Source organism: Macaca mulatta, chromosome 17 (assembly GCF_049350105.2).
Source record: "Macaca mulatta isolate MMU2019108-1 chromosome 17, T2T-MMU8v2.0, whole genome shotgun sequence".
Classification (NCBI taxonomy): domain Eukaryota; kingdom Metazoa; phylum Chordata; class Mammalia; order Primates; family Cercopithecidae; genus Macaca; species Macaca mulatta.
In genome coordinates this window covers 2,444,879-2,470,155 of record NC_133422.1, presented here as the reverse complement: position 1 = coordinate 2,470,155, position 25,277 = coordinate 2,444,879, and the positions used below count along the sequence as shown (strand labels likewise).

Below are 25,277 nucleotides of genomic sequence, written 5' to 3'. Positions count from 1 at the left end.
GTTCACTCCTAGTATCTCTGCCTTGTCTTTTTTTTTTTTTTTAATCTAAAAATGAGTTTTTTGTAAGAGAATAGTAGCTTCTAAACTTTTCACCAAAAAGTTAATTTCTTCATTATTTTCTAATTACTTATTCCATTTGAATTAAAAAAATTTAAAAAGATGTTTTTACAACTTAAACTACATTAAGTACCTGGTTTTCTCATTTTTTGATGATCAAATATTTATATACATATCAAATAGAACTTGTAATCTACATGAAATAATGAAAAGCAGCAAAACTGCCTCTATAATCGTACCATGCATAATTATTCAGTTTTGTTAAGTGTTGAAAGTAGGCCGCAGGTTCTTTTTACTACTATCATGGAATTCAAAGAGTCTAACACCTGTTTTTGAAAAATCTATATGAGATATGAAAATAAATCCTTCAATGCCCATATTGTTACCTAATTCCTCTTGCCAATTTGTTTTACATGTAAAGTGGGGATATAATAATTTATCCAAAAGACAGGGACCTGGATGAGAAGACATTGTGAAATCTTTTCTGATTTGTTTATTCAACAAATATTTAAATGTTTAGCACTGACCTGCATAAAAGTAAGACAGGTATGAAATCTGCCTCCACAGATTTTATAATTTACTTTTTATCTGTAATTCTGGTGTTATATTATTCAGTTAGTTCATGGCTTTATTGTGGTATTTCATTCACACAGTATTGAATTTTATTGGTTTAGCTGTTTGGCAGCCAGACTTCGAGCTGGCGGGAAGCAAACATTACCTTCTTTACTCACTCAGTTTCAAGTAGAAGGATTTTTTTTTAAACGATTTTTGAAAGACCAAAAAGGAATCTAGCCTTCAAACAGATAACACCCCTTAGAAATAATCTGATTTCTAAGAAACTGTTAGACACCATCCATTTTGCTACCCTGAACTCTTGGTCCTCTTCTGCCTTCAAAATGTTAATAATTGCTTTCTAGAATACTTTAAGTTGGATATAAGGATTAATCCCCTTTTTAAAAACAGATAAAATTGTCTAAAAATAAAAGGGCATATGGTAATGAGTATTTGTGGCATAACTTTAGGAAAAGCAGAGAAATAAGGATCAGTTTATTTTTTAAGTTAATTGACTATGTAAAGATAAGTAAATACATGTATTACACAGTTTTTTGGAGTTCATTACCAGCATTATAGGACTACATATTATATACACATTCACTCACTTAGATTCGTACAATACATGGTAATTTTTGTCTGTTTGATGATCTGATACTATAACACCACCTAACAGTAGAATCTGGGGCTCTTTGGCTGGGACATAATAGTTTCTCCAGTGAATTAAAATTACCCCAAAATATCAACACCTAAGCTTATGAACATAGTCATAGATGTTTCTAAAAAGTACGTAGTCATATTCACAACTAATGTTTTGATTAATAATGTAAAAATAAAATCCTGACAGTTTACTAATACCAAATAATAGAATTTGCCCTTGTAGATTAATCGTCCAAATTAAACAACCCAAACTACAGAAAAGTCACATCTAAAAGCACTCTTTTTTAATGTGCCACCTGAATTTTCACAGACCATGTAATTGTACTGAAGGAACTTCATAGACAAGATAATTTTGAGAGCAGTAAGTAAAGTTAGTGCTGTATATTGCTTACGTAAGAGACAAAAGTAAAACATTTTTCAGTTTTGTTCTAGATGTTTAAAATGACTTGAGGCTATCATCAGAATAAGTCCTAAAAAAAAAGAAACAATGTAATGGCTTTAGAATTATGGTGGATATTAGGAAAATGATGTAGGCAGTAAAGAGGGTGGCTGAATACCTGGAAGAATTTTGAATCTCTGTTATCCAATAGGAAATTATTAAAAGTTAACTACTTTAGAATGGATGGTTATGTTGGCTAGACTTTTACATTTGACTGGAGAGTTACAAGCCTAAGAGGTCTTTCCAGAGTTCAAAAAAAGGAAGCTTTCTAAATTATGAGTGTTTTTTCCTAAATCAATGAAAGTAAAAAGAGAGTGATTTTAATAATCACGTGAACAAATTATGTTTGATGAGAATTAATAATATGATTCAGACAACTAGGATAACTCATAGATGGTTATATACGATTTCATATGTATGAAATAGGGTGAGTGAAATTGAAAATGGATCTTGTATAAAACTATAGTGTCTTTGTGTTTAGTCTTAGAATTCTCTAACTCATAATTATGGCTTAAGAATATTAGCTAAAATCACAAGCCTTTGCTTTTTTAATAAATATTTAGTTGTTTGTTTTGTCTTTTAAATAATTTTCTTTCTTAGTGCAAGCTGAATTTTACCAAAGAATATGGATACTAAATAATGTTTCTTCTTTGTTGTAGGTAAAACTTCAGTCAGGAAGCTGACAAAAAAGGTAAGCAACATGTGGGAGGGGGCGGGGTTTGTTTTTGGTAAGACAGAAAATGAACTTTTGGCCGGGTACGGTGGCTCATGCCTGTAATCCCAGTACTTTGGGAGGCCAAGGCGGGCGGATAGCGAGGTCAGGAGATCACCATCTTGGCTAACAGGGTGAAACCTTCTCTCTACTAAAAATACACACAAAAAAATTAGCTGGGCGTGGAGGCGGGCGTCTGTAGTCCCAGCTACAAAGGAAATGGACTTTTAGAAGTTAAATTTTAATATGTGTATTCAAAGGACATCGAGGATACACTGTCAGGAATTCAAACAGCTGGCTGTGGATCAACTTTTTTCAGAGACCTTGGCGATAAAGGTAATTTTGATTTCTGTTAAATTTTCAGTTATGTGTTTAACTGAAGTATTATTAAGGTATTAAGGTATGAGATTTGCACCATGTTATTTAATAGATGTTTTTAAAACATAATGACATAGTAAGTAGGAGGTAACTTTGTCAAAGTCTTTGAGCAATTACAGATAAATTATTAAACCATCAATGTTAATTAAAGCCGGGAGAGGGTATGAGGCAGAGTATCTGAAATAAAACAGGAGAAGCCTGCAGGGCGTCCAGAGGAGCACCAGCACGTAAGGGAGGGGACGGAAGGCGTCCAGAGGAGCACCAGCACGTAAGGGAGGGGACGGAGAGAGAGAGATGGAGACAGAGTGGTCAGAGAGGCGGAGGAACGCCAGGGAAGTGTTAGCACAGAAACCAGGCAGAGAAAGTGTTAAAAGAAAAAAGGAACGTATCAAATGTGAAAACCAAGTAAACTTAGGGAGTTGAGTGAGCTAAGGACTGAGAAGTATCCGCTGTATTTAGCAGCTGAAAGTGTTTGACTTTTTAACAAGTACAGTGGTGCTTTGTTATCCACGGGGTATTGGTTCCAGGGCCCCCCTTGGATACCAAAATCCGAGAATGCTCAAGACCCTCCTATAAAATGGCATCATATTTGTGTATAGCCTACAAACATCCTCCCGTGTAGTTCAAATCATCTCTAGATTACTTGTAATACATAATACAATGTAAATGCTATGTATATAGTTGTTGTATTCTGTAACTCTGTTGTTTTTTTATTTGTAGTGGTGTGGGTTGTTTTGGGGTTTTTTTTTTTTTTTTTGAGACAAGGTCTTGCTCTGTTGCTGGGTTGGAGTGCAGTGGCACAGTCATAGCTCACGACAGCGTCAAACTCTGGGGCTCAAGCAATCCTTCTGCTGCAGCCTGCTGGGACTACAGGTGTGCACCACCATACATGGCTAATTTTTTTGAATTTTAGTATAGACGGGGATCTCACTATGTTGCTCAGGCTGGCCTCAAACTCCTGGACTCAAGCAGTCCTCCTGACTTGGCCATTGAAAGTGATGGGATTACAGGCATGAGCCACCACACCAGACCTATTAATATTTTTGATCCATGGTTGGTTGAATGCATGGATGCGGAGGGCCAACTACTATACAGGTCAGTGATGGGATGAGATCTAAAGCCAAGTTGCAGAACACTGAGAAGTGATGGGAGATACGAGAAAAGTAAACACAGACCTCTTGAGAGATGTGGTCATGAACAGAGGAGTTAGAGGGTAGTAGCTAAGGATAGAGAAAAAAGGCCAAGAGAATATTGGTTTATTGTAGGTGGTGAACATGTTTCTAGTTGATGAGAAGGAGAGGTGGAAAATACAAAGGAAGTATGAATAGGACAAAATCCTGGAAAATAGGAAAGAAGGGATTATCTTCAGAACAGGAGTGGAAGGATCAGCATTCCACAGGGAGGATGCCTTTCCCATTGTGTCAGGAGAAAAGGATGAACAAATGAGCATTTTATGCAGACATTTGCAAATTACTGGCAAGCAAATGAGGGCGGTGTTTTGGAGTAGCCTCGATTTTCTTTATAAAATAGGATTTAGGGCCCGGTGCAGTGGCTCACACCTGTAATCCCAGCACTTTGGGAGGCCAGAGTTCGAGACCAGCCTGGCCAACATGGTGAAACCCTGTCTCTACTAAAAACACAAAAAATTAGCCAGGCGTGGTGGCAGGTGCCTGTAATCCCAGCTACTCAGGAGGTGAGGCAGGAGAATCGCTTGAACCTGGGAGGCAGAGGTTGCAGTGAGCTGAGATTGTGCCATTGCACTCCATCCTGCGCAACAAGAGTGCAACTCCATCTCAAAAAAAAAAAAAAATTGGATATAATAGGGCTGAGCTTTATGGAGAAAGAAGGTTTGAAGTAGCTTCTGGGATATGGAAAAAGAACTGATGAGAGAAACAGAAGGACTTCTGGGAATCCTTCAAGGACTAGAAGAGAACATACATTATGAAAGAATAGAGTCATTGATCAGTGTAGTTGCAGAATAGAATAGATGGACAGTTAGGATTTGCTAGGCAGAGGAATGGAGGAAGTCATGGCCTAGGGAGTTAACAATGTTAGGAGCAAGAGAGGTTTTAACTAATGAGCCATGGAGTCTAAGCAGAGACAATAGAGAAGAAAGTAAAATAGGAAGAAAAATTTAAAAAGAAAGTAGGAAAGTCAAAAGGGGGAAAAAAAATCCCATTTCATGATAAACTCCAGGAAGAGGAAAAAAGCCTGGAGAGAAGGCTGCCAGTGAGGTTGAAAACAGATGTGGTGGGTGTCCAAGAGCAGAAAGGAACCGTGGTCGTAGAGTAGGTGTCTGAATTTACAGTTTCTAAGCTGAAGCACTTGTAGGTGATTTCAGGATTCAGGGAGTGATCGTAGAAATAGATATTTAAAATAGAAGTAGTTGGCATAGTTAATTTAGTGAAAGTTATCAAGGACCTGAGAGATGGACCACTCTATTTTATAAGTGTAGAAAAAGTGTTCACCTGAAGTAGGTGGTAAATTTTTTTTTTTTTTTTTTTTTTTTGAGACGGAGTCTTGCTCTGTCACCCAGGCTGGAGTGCAGTGGCCGGATCTCAGCTCACTGCAAGCTCCGCCTCCTGGGTTTACCCCGTTCTCCTGCCTCAGCCTCCCGAGTAGCTGGGACTACAGGCGCCCGCCACCTCGCCCGGCTAGTTTTTTTGTATTTTTTAGTAGAGACGGGGTTTCACTGTGTTAGCCGGGATCGTCTCTCGATCTCCTGGCCTCGTGATCCGCCCGTCTCGGCCTCCCAAAGTGCTGGGATTACAGGCTTGAGCCACCGCGCCCGGCCAGTAGGTGGTAAATTAATTATTCTTTCCTGTTATCTAAAGAAGGAATTGGAGAATTAAGAAACAAATGTGATTTCTAAATCAGTGGTTTATAACCTTTCATTGAATGCAGCAGAGCTTTTATAGTTATCTCAAGAGATTTACAACATTCTCAAATCAACATTAATTTTACGGCTGAGTGCATTGGCTCACACCTGTAATCCCAGCACTTTGAGAGGCCAAAGCAAGAGGATAGCTTGAGCCCAGGAGTTCAAGACCAGCCTGGGCAGTGTAGCAAGTCTCCATCTCTACAAACAATATAGAAGAAAAATTAGCCAGGTGTGGTGATGCACACCTGTAGTCCCAGCTACTTGGGAGGGTGAGGTGAGAGGATCGCTTGAGCTCGGGAGGTCGAGGTTGCAATTGCAGTGAGCTGTGTGTGGTCACGTGGGCAACAGAGCAAGACCGTGTCTCAAAAAAAAAAAATTAGTTTCAAATTGAGAATAAGTTTATCACATAACACTCCATGGAAAAGAAAAATATGACAAAGGTATAATAACTCCATAAAATCAATATTAATCACTTATTGTTTATTTTTGATAAATATCTATTTCTGCACATTCCTCAGTGTATCAATATTTAGTAGACTTTCATTATATTCTACGAGTATTAGTCCCTTATACTAAACTGTCTACTTATCTTTACACGCATTTCACCCCACCCCTTACCAATTCCTTCCAGTCCTAGCCAGAACATCCCTATATACTTTGAGGTTAACAAGCTCCTAAATTTTTTATAGTGGGAATTTACTGGAATGTAGTATATGGTTAGTGAACAAAAGTGCGTGTTTTGAAGTTGACAGACTTAAATTCAAATTTTTCCTAGTTTTATTACCTGAGGAAATTACTTAATCTCTTTCATCCTCACTTTCATCACCTTTTAAAATAAGATAATAATGCCTTCCTTATGGGATTGTTGAAAGAATTTAATAAAATAAGATGTTTTAAACATTTATGGTATCTGGTATGTAGCCTTAAAAAATATTAAGAACATGGGTTTTAAGCCTGGTTTAGATTCCTAGCTCTATTAGTTACCTGTGTAACCTTGGGCAAGTTGGTTTTAGTTTTCTTACTATGTGTCTGGTACATTTTAAGTTTATAATTGGTAATACTGCTATATGTTTTTTGTAAGATTTAATATTAACTGGGCCTTAGCCTCTTGTTAATGAGTTTGTAAATAAATGGTATTTTAAAAATCAAAGTTAATAAATATCTTGTAAGGTTTTACTTTAGAAAATTACTAATTTGGCATTTTAAAGTAGATTTTAAGCAAAATGTTTAAAGTTCAAGTACTGATATTTAGATCAGAGCTTTTTCCATGATGTAGACTTTTCTGGAAGCATTTTGAGATTTTTAAGAAAGATGTTTACCAGTTGCGAAAACTCAGATAATCTCTGTGGATATAAACTGAACTATCTTATGATTATGTGATGTGTTTTTCCTGAAATAAGGCTGAGGAGGGTTCTATAGTAATTTTGACCTAAGGGCAGAATATGAGAACCAGAGTAGATTAATTCAGCTTTTGTGTAAAACTCTCCGTAAATATAATGTGATTTTAGAAATTCTATTAAAAACTGTTTTCAAGAAAAATGCATAAAATAAAAACTGAAAAGAGAAAATTTAAGTCATCTTAAGAAAAAAAATTAAGAGATAAGAGATTAATCTTTAAAAACTGAAAAGAGAAACTCATTTCAAGACCTTAGAAGCATACTGTGCTTCTGAAAAGAAGTACCCGTACAGCTTCATCACTGCATTCATGTTCCAGACTCCTGGAAGCGCCTCAAGTGCTGCCTATGACCTTTATATGGAATACCATACTCCTGCTACCTGCTAAACAGCTCCCACTTCTCAGCTCCCCTACTCTATGAAGTCATCTGTGAAACTAGTAAACAGAGTCTTATGCTTTCTCATTTTTTATATTTTGTTATACTGTACTCTCTGGTTTCTAATCTTTCTTAATTAAACCGTAAGTTCTCAAAGTGGAAAAATATGTGTGGTTATTTTTATATCCCCAATTGCTTGGTATGTTGTCTAAAAACATTCTCTGACACATAATAGATGCTCATCTAAAATTAACTACATGCTAATTACAAATTATCCTGATCTATTTCAGTGAGTCCCTTGAGTATTTTTGCTATATAGTTTTAGCCTTTCCGTGTATTGAAAATATGAAGACTACATGTTTTTAAAATATTTCTCAGTTAAAACTTTCAATAATTTATGTTGGTCTTCTTCCCAATTAGTATTAATTGGGGCCAGGCATGGTGGCTCATGCCTGTAACCCCAGCACTTTGGGAGGCCAAGGCAGGAGGATCACTTGAGCCCAGAAGTTCAAGACCAACCTAGGCAACATAGGGAGACCCCGTCTCCACAACAAATATAAACATTAGCTGCACATGGTGGCTCACGCCTGTAATACCCTCTACTCGGGAGGCTGAGGTAGGAGAGAATCACTTGATCCTAAGAAGTTGGCTTCAGTGAACCATGATTGTACCACTATAATCTAGCCTGGGTGACAGAGTAAGACCTTGTCTCAAAAAAAAGAAAAGGAACAGAAAATATTTAAAAATTTAAAAAGGATTAATTGGTATTATTTTGTCAACAAAATTAGATCCATTTTGTAGTACTGCTTTCATACATTTTAGAAATAATGCATCAACTCTTTTTTTTTTTTGAGACAGAGTCTGATGCCCAGGCTAGAGCGCAGTGGCGCTATCTCAGCTCACTGCAACCTCCACCTCCCGGGTTCAAGTAATTTTCATGCCTCAGCCTCCTCTTTATCAAATATCTGAATAAAAACATGAAATTATCTAATTTTTATTTCTTCTTTATCAAAATACTTCATTTGGATGTGAGTTATTTCTAAGATATACTAGAAGAAAATTCTGCCTCCTAATGAGCAGTGTTTTGTCAGCTTAATAGTTAATGACCTGCAACTGTAGTAGGATATTTTTTCTTTTCCCAAGCTAGATATTTTTTTTTAAATTAGGGCTATTTCATGTATTACCATATTTAATGTGGTATACAGTTATTTCAAAGTGTATTAGTCACAAAATGCAGTCACTTAATTGAAGAAAAATCTGATTGTGGCAGTATTAAACACAAATAGAATTTTTAAAAATTGCACTGCCTTACTATTGATTACAAAAATATATATCTAAAATCATTCTATACTCAGAATCATAAAGATAATTATTAAAATTAATTGAATTCATTATGAAGTATATCCTATACACCGTGGAATTTAATAAACTTTTTAAGGCATTTTTTCCTTTACGTAAAGGGAAAAAAGAACTCACCTCCAAATCTGCTGTTGCTTCTGCCTCTTACAGCTGCATCTATCTTGTCTGTCTGCGCTCTCTTTATGGAAGATCTAGTCCTTGCACCATCAGCCCATGTCTCTGTATTTGCTCTAGGCCTCTTTTCTTGCCCTTTCAAGACCTTTCTACTTTGATATTTTTCCCTAGTTTACTACATCACCAGTCTGTTTCTCTCTACCTTATTCCTACCTTATGTAAACTTAAAAGTGTGTCCCATTTTTTAGGGGAAAACATTTTCCTTTACTCCCATATCTCCCCAGTGTGTTGTGTTCACTTCCTAACCTCTCATTCGTTCTTCCGCTCATTTCAGCCTGGTACCCACCCCACTGTGGACGTTTTTGTCATGATCACCAGTGAACTCGTTGGTTTAATGAGGACATTTTGTAGTCCCAGCTTACGTGACCCCGGCAGTATTTGATCTATAATCTACATCAGAACAGCCCCTCGTTTTGGCTTCTATGACCCCAGACTTTGTTGTGTTGCTTTTCTCTCCATCCTAGTTGTTTCCTCTCTGTCTCTTTTGACGAAATTCAACAAGAACCACCTAAGCTGGGGAAGCAAATAATTAGATCATTCTAGTGGGTGAGTTTGAAGGAAGGGGCCCACTGGTCAGTCCTGAAAGAGCACTGAGAAATTCTCTGTCTCGTGGGAGATAGTGAAGATTTGAATGAGATTTAACAAACTTTGGAGAAAATTGGGAGAGTACTTGGCAAATGAAAAGTAATTTTTTTTATTGACATAATATTTTTGAGGCATAAGTATGAAAAGAGTTGGAATTTCAAAGAGCAGTAAGCAAACATTTTATTTTCTTGGTATGAAGAAGATAGCAGATTGTAGTCGAGATTATATGAAATGGGTTAATGGAAGTTTTGAAAGTGACAATGAGATTTGAAGACAAGGTAGAAAGTTATTGCAGTTTAATTACAGTTTTGATTCTTCAGATAGAAGGAAAACCTGCAGATGTTCTTTAGTCTCTTCCTGAAATTGAGATCAGTGTTCTCTTCATTCAGCCACTATGTACAGGGGCAAGAGTTGTGGAGCAGTTTTTCATATTGGCAGAGGAAGACTTGGGAGGGCTGTTCATCCCTCCTGCCAGTCTGCATCAGAGAATCCTGTTAGATTGTAGTCACATCTGGAAGTCAGGGTTCTGGTCTCCAGAAGGATTGTAGTATTTCTTTACCAACTTTGCTGCTTCTGTGCCATAAGAAAGAAAACATAGGTACTTGTTTTCAGAGGATACTGAGAAAGAATATCAGTAACTTCTTTTTTTGTTTGTTGTTGTTTTTAGATACAACTATAATTTTATTACAAAACCATTCTTTTGGCATTAGTTGGTTACAGTGATAGCAAGATAATGTGAGTGTGCAGACCAGCTCTGATGGAACCACTATATTCCCTGCTTACTGAACCAAACTTCAGCTACCTCATATCCATTACATACAAATGACCTGCAGTTATTACTGCTACAAATCTTGACGCGTGTACCACTGAGGGAGAAGTTGATGCTAAGGGATTAGATTACATGTTGATAAGACTACAAAAGTTCCCTTATGGGACTTTTTCTTCCTCCTCCCATCCAATGACTTTGCTTTAGAAGAATCACATTACTTAGAGCTAGTCTGAGTAGCAGCAGCACCCAAGGAGCATCAGTTCTTGTTAAAAAGCAACACCTGTGTGATGCACTTTTACACCACAGGCAAAGGGAAGGATCACTCTCGTTTTAAACTCCTGCAGAGTCCCTTAATAAAAAATAAAAGCATTCCATCAAGTTCTTCTGGATGGTGTTATTGCTGTACATTTGTTGGTGAGTCATTTTCTATGCTGTGTTTGCTTTGAGGGGATCTCCCAGTATATCTCCAATATTCCTTTTTTATAGGGTCCTTTTCTTGAGCTAGGATTTCACGTAACTCTAATGCTTTATTAAGAATGTTTTCCTTATTGTCACACTGGCTTTCTAGCATGTCTTCATAGATAGCCACGAGAAAGGCAATTAGGTAGGGGGAACTATGACTTGGTTGTAAATCAAGTAATTGACCTAACAGATCAGGATATTTGGAAAGACCACGATCCTGCAAAATCCCTTTCAAATAGTTCCATGCACTTTCATTGTGTGGTACTAGTTTAATCATTTCCAGAGTGTGTATTTGTCACTATAAATGATCTGGACCATGGGATTGGGGCCATCATTCTGCAGTACTGAATCTATATCAGCCCATTCTGCTCTGTCGCTGTACAGGACGTCAGAGGGCGAGTCCAGGCTCAGAAACCCATCGTCCATGGGGGACACCACGGCTTCCCTGGCCTCGGCCGCCATCTCTTCCTCGTGCTGCAGCTGGGACAGGGGCCACTCTGGCTGCCCGGGCTCGCCACCTTGCACAGCCTCCCCGACCCCCTCAGTGGCCGCCCCAGCAACTTCTTTTTATTTTTATTTATTTTTTATTTATTTTTTTTTTTTTGAGACAGAGTCTCGCTCTGTCGCCCAGGCTGGAGTGCAGTGGCCGGATCTCAGCTCACTGCAACCTCCGCCTCCCGGGTTCACGCCATTCTCCTGCCTCAGTCTCCCGAGTAGCTGGGACTACAGGGGCCTGCCACCTCGCCTGGCTAGTTTTTTGTATTTTTTTAGTAGAGACGGGGTTTCCCCGTGTTAGCCAGGATGGTCTCGATCTCCTGACCTTGTGATCCGCCCGTCTCGGCCTCCCAAAGTGCTAGGATTACAGGCATGAGCCACCGCGCCCAGCCTTATTTTTATTTTTTTTAACTTTCAGAGAGAGAGACGTAGATAATCTTTCTAACTATCAAGGAGATAAATTCATCAGCCTGCACACACATTTTTCTCATTAGATAATTTTCTTTCTTTGTTATTTACATAGCTGGAGTACTTTTTATGTTCTCAGAATGAACAAGAGCATTAATCATATATTTCCAGGATTTTTTTTTTTTTTTTTTTTAAGGAGAATTAAGACCCAGTATTTCCTATGACTGGGAGAAAGACCTTAGTGATGAACTGTCAGGAAAATAAATAGGAAGGATTTTCCCCCTTAGGCAAAGTCCATGAAGATGTTCATGCGATAAATAGAGAAATGAGCATGATGAGAGGGGAAGGGATGAGGGAAGGAGGCTTTAAGAGGAACCAGAAACAGTAAATGGCTGATAGAGAATATAGGATAGAGATGAAGATATATAGATAGAGAATAGATAGGATAGAGAATATGGATAGCGTTCATTACAAAGTCAAAGATAAGTTTTTAAAATGTACATGCAGTGACTGTGGGAGGAAAATCAGCTTACATTCCTACATTCATAAAGGACTGGCAGGGAAATCAGGACTGGAAGTTGTAGCTTAAGGATGACAAGAAAATTAAGCAATTGGCAGGTAAAAGATGAGGCAGAACTGGAGAGTTACAGAATTAGGAAGAGTTGGAAGTATCATGAAAGGCAAGGTGTAAGATCTGCTCTCTCACCATTCATCTGAATGCTGGCCACCCTTAACTTAGACTCTGAGACCCCACTCTGGTTGGAGTCTCAACCCTGATCCTTCCCCTTCTCCATCCCCCCAACACATCTACTGTACCACATTCTAGCTGGAAGAAGAGTGTCCCTAATTGTGAGAAGCCTTCGCAGGCTGAATATATAGAGAGTCTCCCAGCTCCTGTGTAGCTTGTGGTTTATGAGCTGCTTATTACTTCATCTGTAAAATAGAGATGATAATATCTACTTCAAGGTTACAGTGACTTACGTGAAACTTCTGACACAGTGCCTGAGATCGTGTCAACAAAAGATCTCTTATTAGGCAAATCTTTGTGTCAGAAGTCCTCTTGATTTCTCTGAAACCACACTGTCCTAGTCTCTCTGTCATTGGCCCTCTTCCACCTCCCGCCTATTAAACATTGGCACTTCGTAGAATTTTGTCCTTCACTTACTGCTACTCTTCAGCCTCCTTGGTTTTGGCGTTCATGAGGTGACTCCCAAATCTCTTTCAGTGCCTCTGGCCCAGGCTACACTCCTGAGCCTCAGCCATTTATGTATATACAAACCAGCTGCCAGACACCTGCTTTTGGATATCCCTCAGTTACCTTGGATTCAGAATATGCCAAACTGCACTCACCATCTTCCCCCTAAACCAACACTTCCTGTATTCTTGATCTCATTTGGTAGTAACAGCTTTCATCCAACTCACCCAAACCCAAGAAATAGCTTAGACCCCTTTCTCTCTCTCTTTGCCTGTCCCACCCTTCATATTCAATCAAACACAAAGTCTTTCCAATTTTACCTAAGTATTTACTGAATTCATCTTCTCTTCTCCCTACCTCTAGAGAATAGGAAACAGATCAAGTGACTTTGTCACTTAATAAATAAAATCTAACTTCCTTAGTTTGGTGTATATAAGCCCTTTGTGGCCTGCACCCTGCACAAGCTTCCCTGCTGTCCTCTCTTGCCATTCTACACAGTGTGCCATGTCTGTTCACACTTTCATGCTTTTGCACACACTGTTCTCTTTGCCTGTGCCGTTCTCTGTCTTCCCTCTACTCTCTGACTCACCGCCTTCTCCCAGCCTTCTGTTCATTGGAGATTTAGCCCAAGCTTCACTTCTTATGGGAGTCGTTTTTAACTTCTTCAGTAGAAAGAATTGTTTCCTCCCCTGCATTCTCATCATTCTTTATATATTCTTTCTCATCATATTTTATTGTAATTGCTTGTTTATGTGTCATCTGCTAACTTCTTAGAATATAAATTCCTTGAGGGAAAAGGCCTTTTCCTTGTAAACTTGTGAGGTCTAAGCACAATAGTTAGCACATGGTATATGTTTAATAAATTGTTTTTGACTAAACAAACAGAAAACAGTAGAATTGTTTATTAAATTGTGAGGAAGCCCAGTACAGTGGAAGGGCTGAGACTTTTGTATATCTTGTCTATAATGTTGATTGTGATCTGATACTATAGGAAAAAAGTGTTTATTAGTGCAATAGGGAAACATCTTGAGGAAAGACTACAGTTACTTTTTAGTTCTCTGAAATACATGAGTTGACGTGTACATTTCTAACTTAAAGAAAAAAACACTAATGTAAATATTTTATAAGAGATTCAGAAGATACACTTTTTAAAGGTATCCTTCACTGTTGCTGTTAATAGTGGTTTGAAGAAAAACAATGTAAAACTTAGTTAGTTAAACTTGGGACCCTTTGAAATATTCCATTTTAACACATATAAGAAACTATCAAAATTTATACTCTATCATAACTAGCAAAAGGTAGTACATTCTTAAAATGAGAAAATAATTTACCAACGTGTATTATTATAAGGAATAATAAGTTGTAAATTATTATATATATATTTTAAACTGAGCATAATTTTAATACCATCCTCAAAAATATACTGAATATAAATTATGAGATATGTTGTAAGATATAAATACATTTTTACAATAGATGGGATAATCCAATCTCTTTGGAAAACAGGATTCACAAAATTGTACTTAACAGCAGATCGTATTTTAGAATGGTTCTATCTTAATATTTCTAGATGAACACTGTTTGACAGAATTTATTCATCTGAGGTGTGATGATTGGGCTTTCACACTCATGAGTGAGATGCGCCTCCCTCAAACCTTGTTACAAGGACAACACATTGGTTGTCTGACGTGAAGAGGGGAAAAATCAGAACTTACTCGTTTCTTCTAGTGCCCCTCTTAAGAGATTCTTTAACAAACTTTTGAACATAAATTATTTAAAATACTGTCCTAATACGGTTTTGAATCATTGCCATTTAACAGCATTTACTTTGCAGTTAGATATAACAAATATATATTAAGCTGTTTCTCCTGTCAATATTCTCGTGTGTCAGTTTTCTTTAAAAACATTTTCAGAGGGCAAATGCCTAGAATGCTGTTGTAGAACTACCTTGTTTATTTATAACCCACCTTGAGAGTGAAAGGTACTGTTTTTATACTGTCTCAACTCTGATTATTCAAGCTTTTTATTTAAGTCAGTATTTCAAAGAAAGACACTGGAATTTTCTTTTTCAAAAAGTTCTGCTTGCATAAAGGATCTGTACCTGTGTCTAAAGAGAAGAAAAGCACGGTCTCCTTTTGGCAACAAGCCCAGTAGAGTCTAGAGGTTTGGCCATTTTTTTTCACATTGCCATATTCCTTTGAAAATGAGAAAAATTCTTAAGACTGCCAAAGAATGAAATACTTTGATCTTTCAGCTGACATTAGAGCACTTCTCCCAGGTACAAGATATGACAAAACACATTTAATTTACTCTCCTTTTATAGAAGGTCTAAATAGTTTAAAGCAAAAGAAAATCTGAAAATGTGTTATAGTTTTTTTATTAAAGAAAAGTACACCTGCTCCAAAATAGAAACAACAAAAAGTTGGTAATTCAGTAAAAGGAAGCCATTGAAAACATTTAAAATATTTACTTATAGTTAAAACATGGAATCATCTAATATACCATTTTTGCCTGCCTTGCTCTGAACTACCTTTGGCCCCGAGTCCTTCTTTTATTTGCTTGGGAGCCATTAGGGTATGGTGCCCAGCACAGAAGGGTAAATACATTCCCAATGTCATCACCCTCTGCGGGTCTTTATTCTTCCTGCCTGAACTACCATAGTAGTTTTTCCCATTGCGGCTTCCACATGGCGTTATTTCAGACAATCACTTTGCAGGTTTCTTTTTTTTTTTTTTTTTTTTTTTTGAGACGGAGTCTTGCTCTGTCGCCCAGGCTGGAGTGCAGTGGCGCTGTCTCGGCTCACTGCAAGCTCCGCCTCCCGGGTTTACGCCATTCTCCTGCCTCAGCCTCCCGAGTAGCTGGGACTACAGGCGCCCGCCACCTCGCCCGGCTAATTTTTTTGTATTTTTAGTAGATACGGGGTTTCATTGTGTTAGCCAGGATGGTCTCGATCTCCTGACCTCGTGATCCGCCCGTCTCGGCCTCCCAAAGTGCTGGGATTACAGGCTTGAGCCACCGCGCCCGGCCACTTTGCAGTTTTCATATTCAGCTTCATCTATCTTAAATAGGTTTCCTATTTATACCACATCCACTTAATTAAAATTTTTACCAATCATTCGAAGATTACTGTTAGAATTACTTCCTCTGTGGCACCTTTGATCATCTAAACTCTGGAAATGCTTGCACATTTTTCTAAACTCTTGTAACTCTTACTATTCCTATCTCTCTAAGGTATCTAGTATTTTCTGTAAACATCTGCGTTTTGGCCTCCTAATGGAAGTATACACCATGTGTGAAGAATTCTTGTCAAAACCAAACTTGAATCTTAGCACACATCTGGATTTAAGTACCGTTTGTAGAAAATACAGAAGGTAGAAGAACATATGAAATGTTACCAAGGACATACAGTCATCAGAACTTTATAGACTGTTGGAAATTTTATAGGACAAATGACTTTTTCAACAATTAAATTGAAAGGTAGGGGCAAAAAAGACAAGGGAGAAAACCTATAAGAGAGGCTTAAGAGACGGGAAGGCTGGGCACAGTGGCTCACACCTGCAGTCCCAGCACTTTGGGAGGCCAAGGCAGGAGGATCACTTGAGCCCAGGAGTTCGACACCAGCCAGGGAAACATAGGAAGACCCTGTCTCTGCAAAAAAAAAAAAAAAAAAAAAAAAAAAAGTATTTTAATTAGCTGGACATGGTGGCACATGCCTGTGGTCCCAGCTACTCAGGAGGCTGAGAGGTGGGAGGATCACTTGAACTTGGGAGGTTAAGGCTGCAGTGAGCCATTACTGTACCACTACACTCTAGCCCGGGCAACAGAGTGAGACTTTGATCAAAAAAAAAAAAAAAGAAAATAATAAATAAATTAGACTACATCAAAATTAAGAACATTTGTGAATCGAAGAACACTGTCAAGAGAGTGAAAAAAAGATCCACAAATGGGAGAAAATATTTTCAAATTGTATACGTTTATATTATAAGGGATAATAACCAGCATATATAAAGAACTATACAAAAGTTTTTTAATGGGAAAAGGACTCAAATAGAAATTTCTCAGAATAAGATATACCCATGGCTAATAAGCACATGAAAAGATACTCAACATCACTGATCATCAGGGAAATGCAAATCAAAGCCACAATGAGATAGCACGTTTCATTCATTAGGTTGGCAACTTAAAAAAAAAAAAAAAAGCAGAAAATACAAGTGTTGAGGATGTGGAAAAATTTGGTAGAAATTTGTATTTCCACAGCTGCTGTGGAAAAGGTAGGGTGATTCCTCAAAAATTAAACAGTGTTGGCCGGGCGCGGTGGCTCAAGCCTGTAATCCCAGCACTTTGGGAGGCCGAGGCGGATCACGAGGTCAGGAGATCAAGACCATCCTGGCTAACACGGTGAAACCCCGTCTCTACTAAAAATACAAAAAAATTAGCCGGGCGAGGTGGCGGCACCTGTGGTCCCAGCTACTCGGGAGACTGAGGCAGGAGAATGACGTGAACCCGGGAGGCGGAGCTTGCAGTGAGCTGAGATCCGGCCACTGCCCTCCAGCCTGGGCGACAGAGCGAGACTCCCTCTCAAAAAAAAAAAAAAAAAAAATTACAACAGCATTACCGTATGATGCAGCAGTTCTGCTTCTGGGTATATACCCAAAAGAAATGAAAGCAGGGGCTCAGACAAATATTTGTACACCAATATTTGTAGCTGCATTATTCACAGTAGCCACATGGTAGAAACACCCCAAGTGTCCATCAGCAGGTGAATGGATAAACAAAATGTGGTACATACGTGCAATGGAATATTATTCAGCCTTAAAAAGGAAGGAAATTCTGACACATGCTGCAGTATGAATGAACCTTTAAAACATTATGCCAAGTGAAATAAGTCACAAAAGGACAAATATCGTATAATTCATCTTATATGAGGTACCTAGATAGAATAGGCAACTTCACAGAGACGGAAAGTGGAATAGAGTTTACAGGGGCTAGAGGCAGGAATGGGTGGTGGGATTCAGGAGTTAACGTTTAATGTGTACAGTTCTTCTGTTTAGCATGATGAAAAATTTCTGATGATGGTTGTACAACACTGAGAATGTACTTAATACTACCAAATTTAACAATGGTTTAAGTGGTGAATTGTATGTTATGTTTATTTTACCACAATATTTAAAAACAGGTGATTTAAGAGATCTACTTACCAAGTGCAATGTAAGGACTTTTCTTTGGATGCTCATCTGAATATACCTGAAAACTTGTCTGAAACAGGAAACTTGATAATGCTGATTTGAATTTGAAAATGTTAAGGAATTATTGATACTTTTTTAGGTGTGGTAACGATTTGGCAGGGAGGTTTTTTTAGATACACAGGCTGAATTTTTTACTATGAAATGATATATATATGTGGGTTTTGTTTCACAATAATCCAGTGGCAGGTAGGGAGTGAAAAGGAATATAGATAAAGCAAGACCTGCCATGAGTTGATAATTATTGGCGCTGAGTTGCATTGTGTTATTTAGTATAATTATATATAATTCATATTATTCTCTCTGTTGTTGCATGTGATTCAAGTTTTCCATGACTAAAAAAGTGTTTTTAATTGTTAATTGTGCATTTTGCTATTATACCAATCTTTTGATCCGGAGGGAGCAATTGTTGTTTAGCTTATCAAGAAGCCATGGTTTTTGAGATACCGTTTTGATATTTAATGTAATTTTTTTCATTGTAAGCAACCTAAAACCTGACACAATATACTTGAGCAAGCAAGAAAGTTTAGTGACTAGACACAGTTAGCTTCAAACCCAACTTCATCCAGGGCTCAAACATCACCATATTCATTTTCTGATCTGGCAGTTAAAGACTGGCTACATTCTCGTGCTCTAAATACTGGCCACTGGCAGTTCCAGGCACTCTCTCCATTGCCTCACATTCCTGAGAATAACATTCTCACATCGCCAAAGCCCAGCACAAAATAAAAATGTGAAAGTCAGTTATCCAGCATTTGCATCAGAAATCCTGCTGTACTACTCTGAGTGGCCCAACTTAGATGTGAGCCCATCCCTGAACCAGTCCCTGGAACCAGACAGCGCAACCTGCTTATTAGCTTGGGCCTGAGCTACTTGCCCATCCCTGCATCAGTTCCACAGAAATGCAGTGATTGGCTTTAGCCAATTAGCATTTACTTGCAGAGGCAAAAGTAGGGTCATCCTACCCAAACTGCATATTTGAAACTGTCTAAGAATGATTTTCCAAAGGAAAAATAAAGTAACTGCTACAAAGAACTAATTACTACATTTTAAATAATGTAATTTGACTCTCAGTATATCCAAGTCTCTGTTATTCTACTGCATTTATAAATTTGCTTCACTTGAGGTGCTGTGAATAGTAAAAATTTAATTAGAAGTTACGTAAAGTGCCATGTAAATAAAACTTGTCGTGGATGCCTGTTATGTGCAAGCCAGCTTCCACTCCTTTTCTGTATTAGTCAATGTTCTCCACAGAAACAGAACCAATAGGAGATACAGATAGATTTGCTGTGAAGAATTGGCTCATGCAATTATGGAGGTACAGAAGTCCCGTGATCTGCCATCTGCAAGCTGTAGACCCAGAAAAGCTGGTGGTGTAATTCAGTCCTCGTTTGGAGGCCTGAGAACCAGGGGAGCTAGTGGTGTCAACCCCAGTCTGAGGGTAGAAGATAAAATGTCCCAGCTCAAGAAGTGAGGCAGGAAAAAGGGTGAATTTCTCCTTCCTCCGCTTTTTGTTCAGCAGAGTGGATAATGCTCACCCTCACTGGAGGACAGCCTGCTTTACCAATTTAAATGCTCATCTCACAGACACACCCAGAAACCATGTTTAATCTGGCTGCTCAAGATGTTCAGTCTGACACAGTCAAACTGACACTTAACACCAACCGTCACAACCTCCTTACTAGTAACAGTACCTGATGAACCATAGTTTCTTTTTTTAAGTATTAGGACTCTACTTCAACTATTATAAAAAATGTCCACTGCATCAAAGAGAGGTAATTTCAAGTAAAATTATTTTTTTATTCGGTGAAATTTCAATGTTAATGTCTCTGTATATTCTAAAGCTTATTTTCTGGTATGTTTTTATTTTATCTCTTTCAGGGCTAATTTCATATACTGAGTATCTTTTCTTGCTTACAATCCTCACTAGTAAGTATCCCACAGTTTTTCTCAGAGATCATGTGGAATTCTGTGTTCTTACCAAACAGGATTTTAAAAGCTTGGTATTTGTGTCTTTATCGTTAAAAACATTATTGATACCTTAGTTTCTATATCTACAAAATGATAATGTTGGATTAGGTTATCCCTGTGGGTCTCTTCTACCTCCTATGCACTGTAGCAGCCCGTCGCTCTGTCTCTTTAATAGGAAGTTTGTTGAACAAGAGAATCATAGTGGTAGTCTTGCCTTTAAAAATGCTTATCTGACATTACACAAAATACCTGACCAGTGCTCTTCAAAATGTGAAGGTCACGGAAAATGAGGAGAGACTGGGACACTGATACGGATTAGAGAAGACTCAGGAGACATGACAGATAAATACAACATGGTATCTTATATTTAATCCTGGAATAGGAAAACAGCATTAGTGAAAAAACGTGAAACCCAGATAAAGTCGATAGTGTAGTTCATAATGCTGTGCCATGTTAATTTATTAGTCTTTATAAATGTACTGTGGTTATGTAAGATGTTAACATTGGAGAAAGACCAGGTGCGGTGGCTCACCCCAGCACTTTAGCTTGAGCCCGGGAGTTTGAGACCAGCTTGGGCAACATGGTAAAACCCCATCTCTACAGAAAAATTTAAAAATTTGCGAGGTGTGATGGTGCACACCTGTAGTCCCAACTACTTGTTGGGGCTGAGGTGGGAAGATTGCTTGAGCCCAGCAGGTTGAGGCTGCAGTGAGCTGTGATCACGCTACTGCACTCCAGCCTGGTGGCAGAGTGAGACCCTGTCTCAAAAAAAAAAGAAGAAAAGAAAAATTAGAGGAAGCTGAGGAAAGAGTATATGGGGACTCTCTCGACTCTCTGTACTATTTTACAAAATTTCTGTAAGTCTAAAATGATTGCAAAATACATTGGTTTTTTTTTTTTTTTTTTAGGTACTCTGAGAAAGGGAAATAAAAAGTAATCATTAATTTGAAAATAACCAAGGTCCTGTAAGAATATAGAAAAGCCCCTACTAGAGCTAAAGAAATAAATTAAGCCTACAAACTAATTTTGCATTGAAAGGCAGAACACTTACTGGCAGAGCAACAGCACCTGTGGAAAGGGTGTTGGAGAAGCAGGGAACAAAGCCATGACACCAAATATCAGCCTTTGGAATTGGTATAAGAAATCATTATTGGCCGGGCGCGGTGGCTCAAGCCTGTAATCCCAGCACTTTGGGAGGCCGAGGCGGGCGGATCACAAGGTCAGGAGATCGAGACCACAGTGAAACCCCGTCTCTACTAAAAATACAAAAAGAAATTAGCCGGGCGCGGTGGCGGGCGCCTGTAGTCCCAGCTACTCAGGAGGCTGAGGCAGGAGAATGGCGGGAACCCGGGAGGCAGAGCTTGCAGTGAGCCGAGATTGCGCCACTGCACTCCAGCCTGGGCACAGTGTGAGACTCCGTCTCAAAAAAAAAAAAAAAAAAAGAAATCATTATTTTTCTGAGTAGGCACTTACTTATACAGTTTCTGCTAGTTTATGTCAAATTTGAAGATCTCTCCAACTTGCTTTTCATCAACATTTAAATATTCATTTTTCACTTCACTGCAGAACCCCATTCTGGATTTCACGTTGCTTTTAAAATGCTGGATACAGATGGTAATGAGATGATTGAAAAAAGGGAATTTTTTAAGGTAAGTAGATGCTAATTATTTTAGGTTTATCATAAAATACCTGGATGTTTGTGTGATGATTTTACATTTCCATTAAAATCAAAATTGTATTCATTGTTTGCATATGAACTATCAGGAAATTATTTGGACATTCAGAAATACTAAATTTTCTGTAATACAGCCGTGAAGACACCAATAAGTGAACTGTATAAGATTCCAAAAAGAGAAGTAAGCTGAAGCATCTGTTTTTTAGGGTTATATTTTTATGATTTCAGCAAATAATATGGTAAGAGTTCCATAGGATATATATTTTTTAAAGAATATATGTTGAAGATATGCTAAAATACTAAAAATTATTAAAGAAATACAAAAATAATAGACATAATAAAAACTTAAGCCTTCATAAAGAATTGGAAAAAAGTGAAAATGCCGCAATAGTTATAAATTGGTACAAATTTTCCAGGAATTTGCTCTAAGGCTAATATTTGAAGAGCTGAAAACGTGTTTAAATGGTATTTTCTAAGATGTAACTGTAGAACACCCAACAAGTAAATTTTACTCTGTTCCCAAAAATTTGGTGGTAATACAAAAAAATAAAAATAAAAAATACCTCAATGCACATCAACAGTTTGGTATGTGCCAGTTAGGGTTAAGTGTCTTTAATCTATTGCTGTGCTTTATGGAGAAAAGAAAACATAGATAAATATATAGCATAGTGCTTAGCACATACTAGCTATCATTGAGGAATTAATGAGTGCTTATGTAAATAACAAATTAGGCGTGTACATAAATGGCTTACGACATTTTTTTAAAAGCCTTTGTGATATGAAGCAAATGAACCTCTTACATTGCTGGTGGGAATAAAATGATACACAAATGTTAGAAAACAAAACCTGGCAGCTTCTTTTAAAGTAAAATATATCCTTGGCATATGACCTAGCAATTCCACTCTTATTTAGTCAAGGAAAACGTATTCACCCAAGACCGTATTCATGATAGCCAAAACTAGAAACAACCAAAATGTTCATCAAGTGAGTAGATAAACGAATAGGATCCATACAATAGAATACTTAACAGTAAAAAGGAACAAACCACTGATAAATGCAGCAACATGGATGAGTACATACTATATGATTACATCTATGTGAAGTTTCAGAAAAGGGGACTTGCCTAATAAAAGCAGATCACTGGTTGCCTGAGGCCAGGAGGGAGTGAGGAATTGACTGCAAAGAAAAACGAGAGAACTTTTGGAGTACTGGAAATATCTTAAATCTTCTTTGGAGTGGTGGTTACATTGGTATATAAATTTGTCAAAACTCATCCGGTTGCATGATCCTGAAAGCAAAAAATGCATTTTAAAGGGGTACAGTTGCCGGGCGCGGTGGCTCACGTCTGTAATCCCAGCACTTTGGGAAGCCGAGGTGGGTGGATCACGAGGTCAGGAGATCAAGACCATCCTGGCTAACATGGTGAAACCCTGTCTCTAATAAAAATACAAAAATGTAGCCGGGCGTTGTGGCGAGCGCCAGTAGTCCCAGCTACTTGGGAGGCTGAGGCAGGAGAATGGCATGAACCCGGGATGCAGAGCTTGCAGTGAACCGAGATCCCGCCACTGCACTCCAGCCTGGGCAACAGAGCGAGACTCCGTCTCAAAATAAAGGGGGGGGGTACATTTTACTGTATGCAAATTGATTCAAAATCCATCTTGTTCTAGAGCCCGTGCTCTTTCCTCAGTGTCAGCCCTCCTCATTTGAAGAATTCTTAGGAGGCCTGAGTTGAGAAAGATCCTGACTCTGAGCTTGGAAATGTTGGGCTTGAGCAATTGAATGGACGTTCCTACAGATGGACAAGTATAGCAAGCAACTGGAGATCAGTAATGTGGCCAGGATTGGGGAACATCCTCATAGGGGGGATAATTAAGTCCTGAAAATATAAGACCCCAAAGGGGAAGAATATAGAGTGAAAAGGGTTAAGACCAGAGACCTGGGGGAGCAGTGTTTCGTTTACGAGCTCAAACTGAGGTTGAGAAGCCAAAGAATGCACCAGAGAAGGAGCAGAACAGTGATCAGAATACCAGAGAGCCCAGAGAGTGCAGGATAATGGAGTCTGAGGAAGACAAGAGCAACTGGAGAGGGAGTGTTCAAAGACACCGAACTCGGGGCCAGGCACGGTAGCTCACGCCTGTAATCTCAGCACTTGGGGAGGCTGAGGCGGGCGGATCACCTGAGGGCGGCAGTTTAAGACCAGCCTGACCAACATGGAGAAACCCCGTCTCTACTAAAAAGACAAAAAATTAGCCGGGCGTGGTGGTGCATGCCTATAATCCCAGCGACTCAGGAGGCTGAGACAGGAGAATCGCTTGAACCCAGGAAGCAGAGGTTGCGGTAAGCCAAGATCACACCATCACTCTGCAGCCTGGGCAACAGGAGCGAAACTGTCTCAAAAATAACAATAAAAATAGTAAAAAAAATAAAGACACCGAACTCTTAACAATGAAAAGTGGGCAGCTAGTTGGGGACTGAGTAGAGAGCCCCTGAAATTGTGTAAGTCAGTAGGAACCATTACAGAGCAGTTTCAAAAGAGTCGTGGGGACTGATACCACAGAGCAAAAGGCTGAAGAGGAGTGAATAGAACTTCAAAAACTGGTAGCAGTAGATAAAAATATTCATTTGAGATATTTAAGGACTTAATCAAATACCTCAAATAAATATTTGAAGGAAACATGTTTGCACAAGTAGGACCTGAAATACCAGTGCCATAAGTCACAAGGGACCATCCAGTTACTTCTCTCTACCTTGAGGACAAGAATTGGATAGATTTAAAACTATTGTTATTCATAGGGGGGTAATTTGTATGAAAAGGCCATGTACCTAAATCAGTGAAATTCTATTAGGTTAGCTAAACTGTGAGGATTTGCACTTACCATAATCCTGTCAGACCTGGGAGGATTTTATTTCTGTTTTTATTCCTGGGAGTCACAAGGCACACAGAGCCAAATCTTGGGAGTACTGGACCCACTGTACACACATCCGAGAATAGGAAAGCTGGAGGCGATTTTAAAAAGTGGGCTAGCGGAGCCCCCGATAATAATAGTGGGCGTCATACTCATGAGCACCAAAGTTTTGATACACTGGTAATGTTTAGTGATGTGTGGCCAGATCGCAAAGTCTGCAGACAAAGGAGATCCTGAGCATGAAACTGAACATGAAAAAAGGCAGTAGAAGGCATATTGTTGTTGTTTTCACGGGGCTACATTGATGTGCCTTTTACTGTACAGTCCTTATTGTACCTACAGCCTCTACACCTGAAATTGTTATGCATACCTACTTTAAAATTCTTTCCGATACATTTTTTCACACAATAGCTTAACATGCTGAATCTATGGAACAATTTCTGAATACCACAGATATCTCCATAAATGTTGGAAAATTGTTTTATGATCACCTCATGAATTAAGAAAATATCAAAAAGAATATGTAAAGATAAATCATTGGCTTTGTTTTTAAGTATATAAAGGTCACCATTGTAAACATGAAA

General features: G+C 38.4%; 1 protein-coding gene and 1 pseudogene across 4 annotated transcripts in view; both read left to right on the top strand.

Annotated features, from left to right (window-relative positions):
- MICU2 (mitochondrial calcium uptake 2) overlaps positions 1 to 25,277 on the top strand; it is a 107,249-nt gene that overhangs the window by 53,883 nt on the left and 28,089 nt on the right. For 2 of the 4 annotated variants that reach the window (XM_001089388.5, XM_015120728.3), the window contains exons 3-6: positions 2,368 to 2,399; positions 2,681 to 2,756; positions 20,023 to 20,070; positions 21,679 to 21,761. In XM_001089388.5, the coding sequence (XP_001089388.3) occupies positions 2,368 to 2,399; positions 2,681 to 2,756; positions 20,023 to 20,070; positions 21,679 to 21,761 (239 nt within the window). The remainder of the gene's footprint in view (positions 1 to 2,367; positions 2,400 to 2,680; positions 2,757 to 20,022; positions 20,071 to 21,678; positions 21,762 to 25,277) is intronic. The other 2 variants (XM_077973769.1, XM_015120729.3) reach the window with 1 other exon arrangement.
- Positions 14,492 to 14,587, top strand: LOC114673634 (small nucleolar RNA U13; annotated as a pseudogene).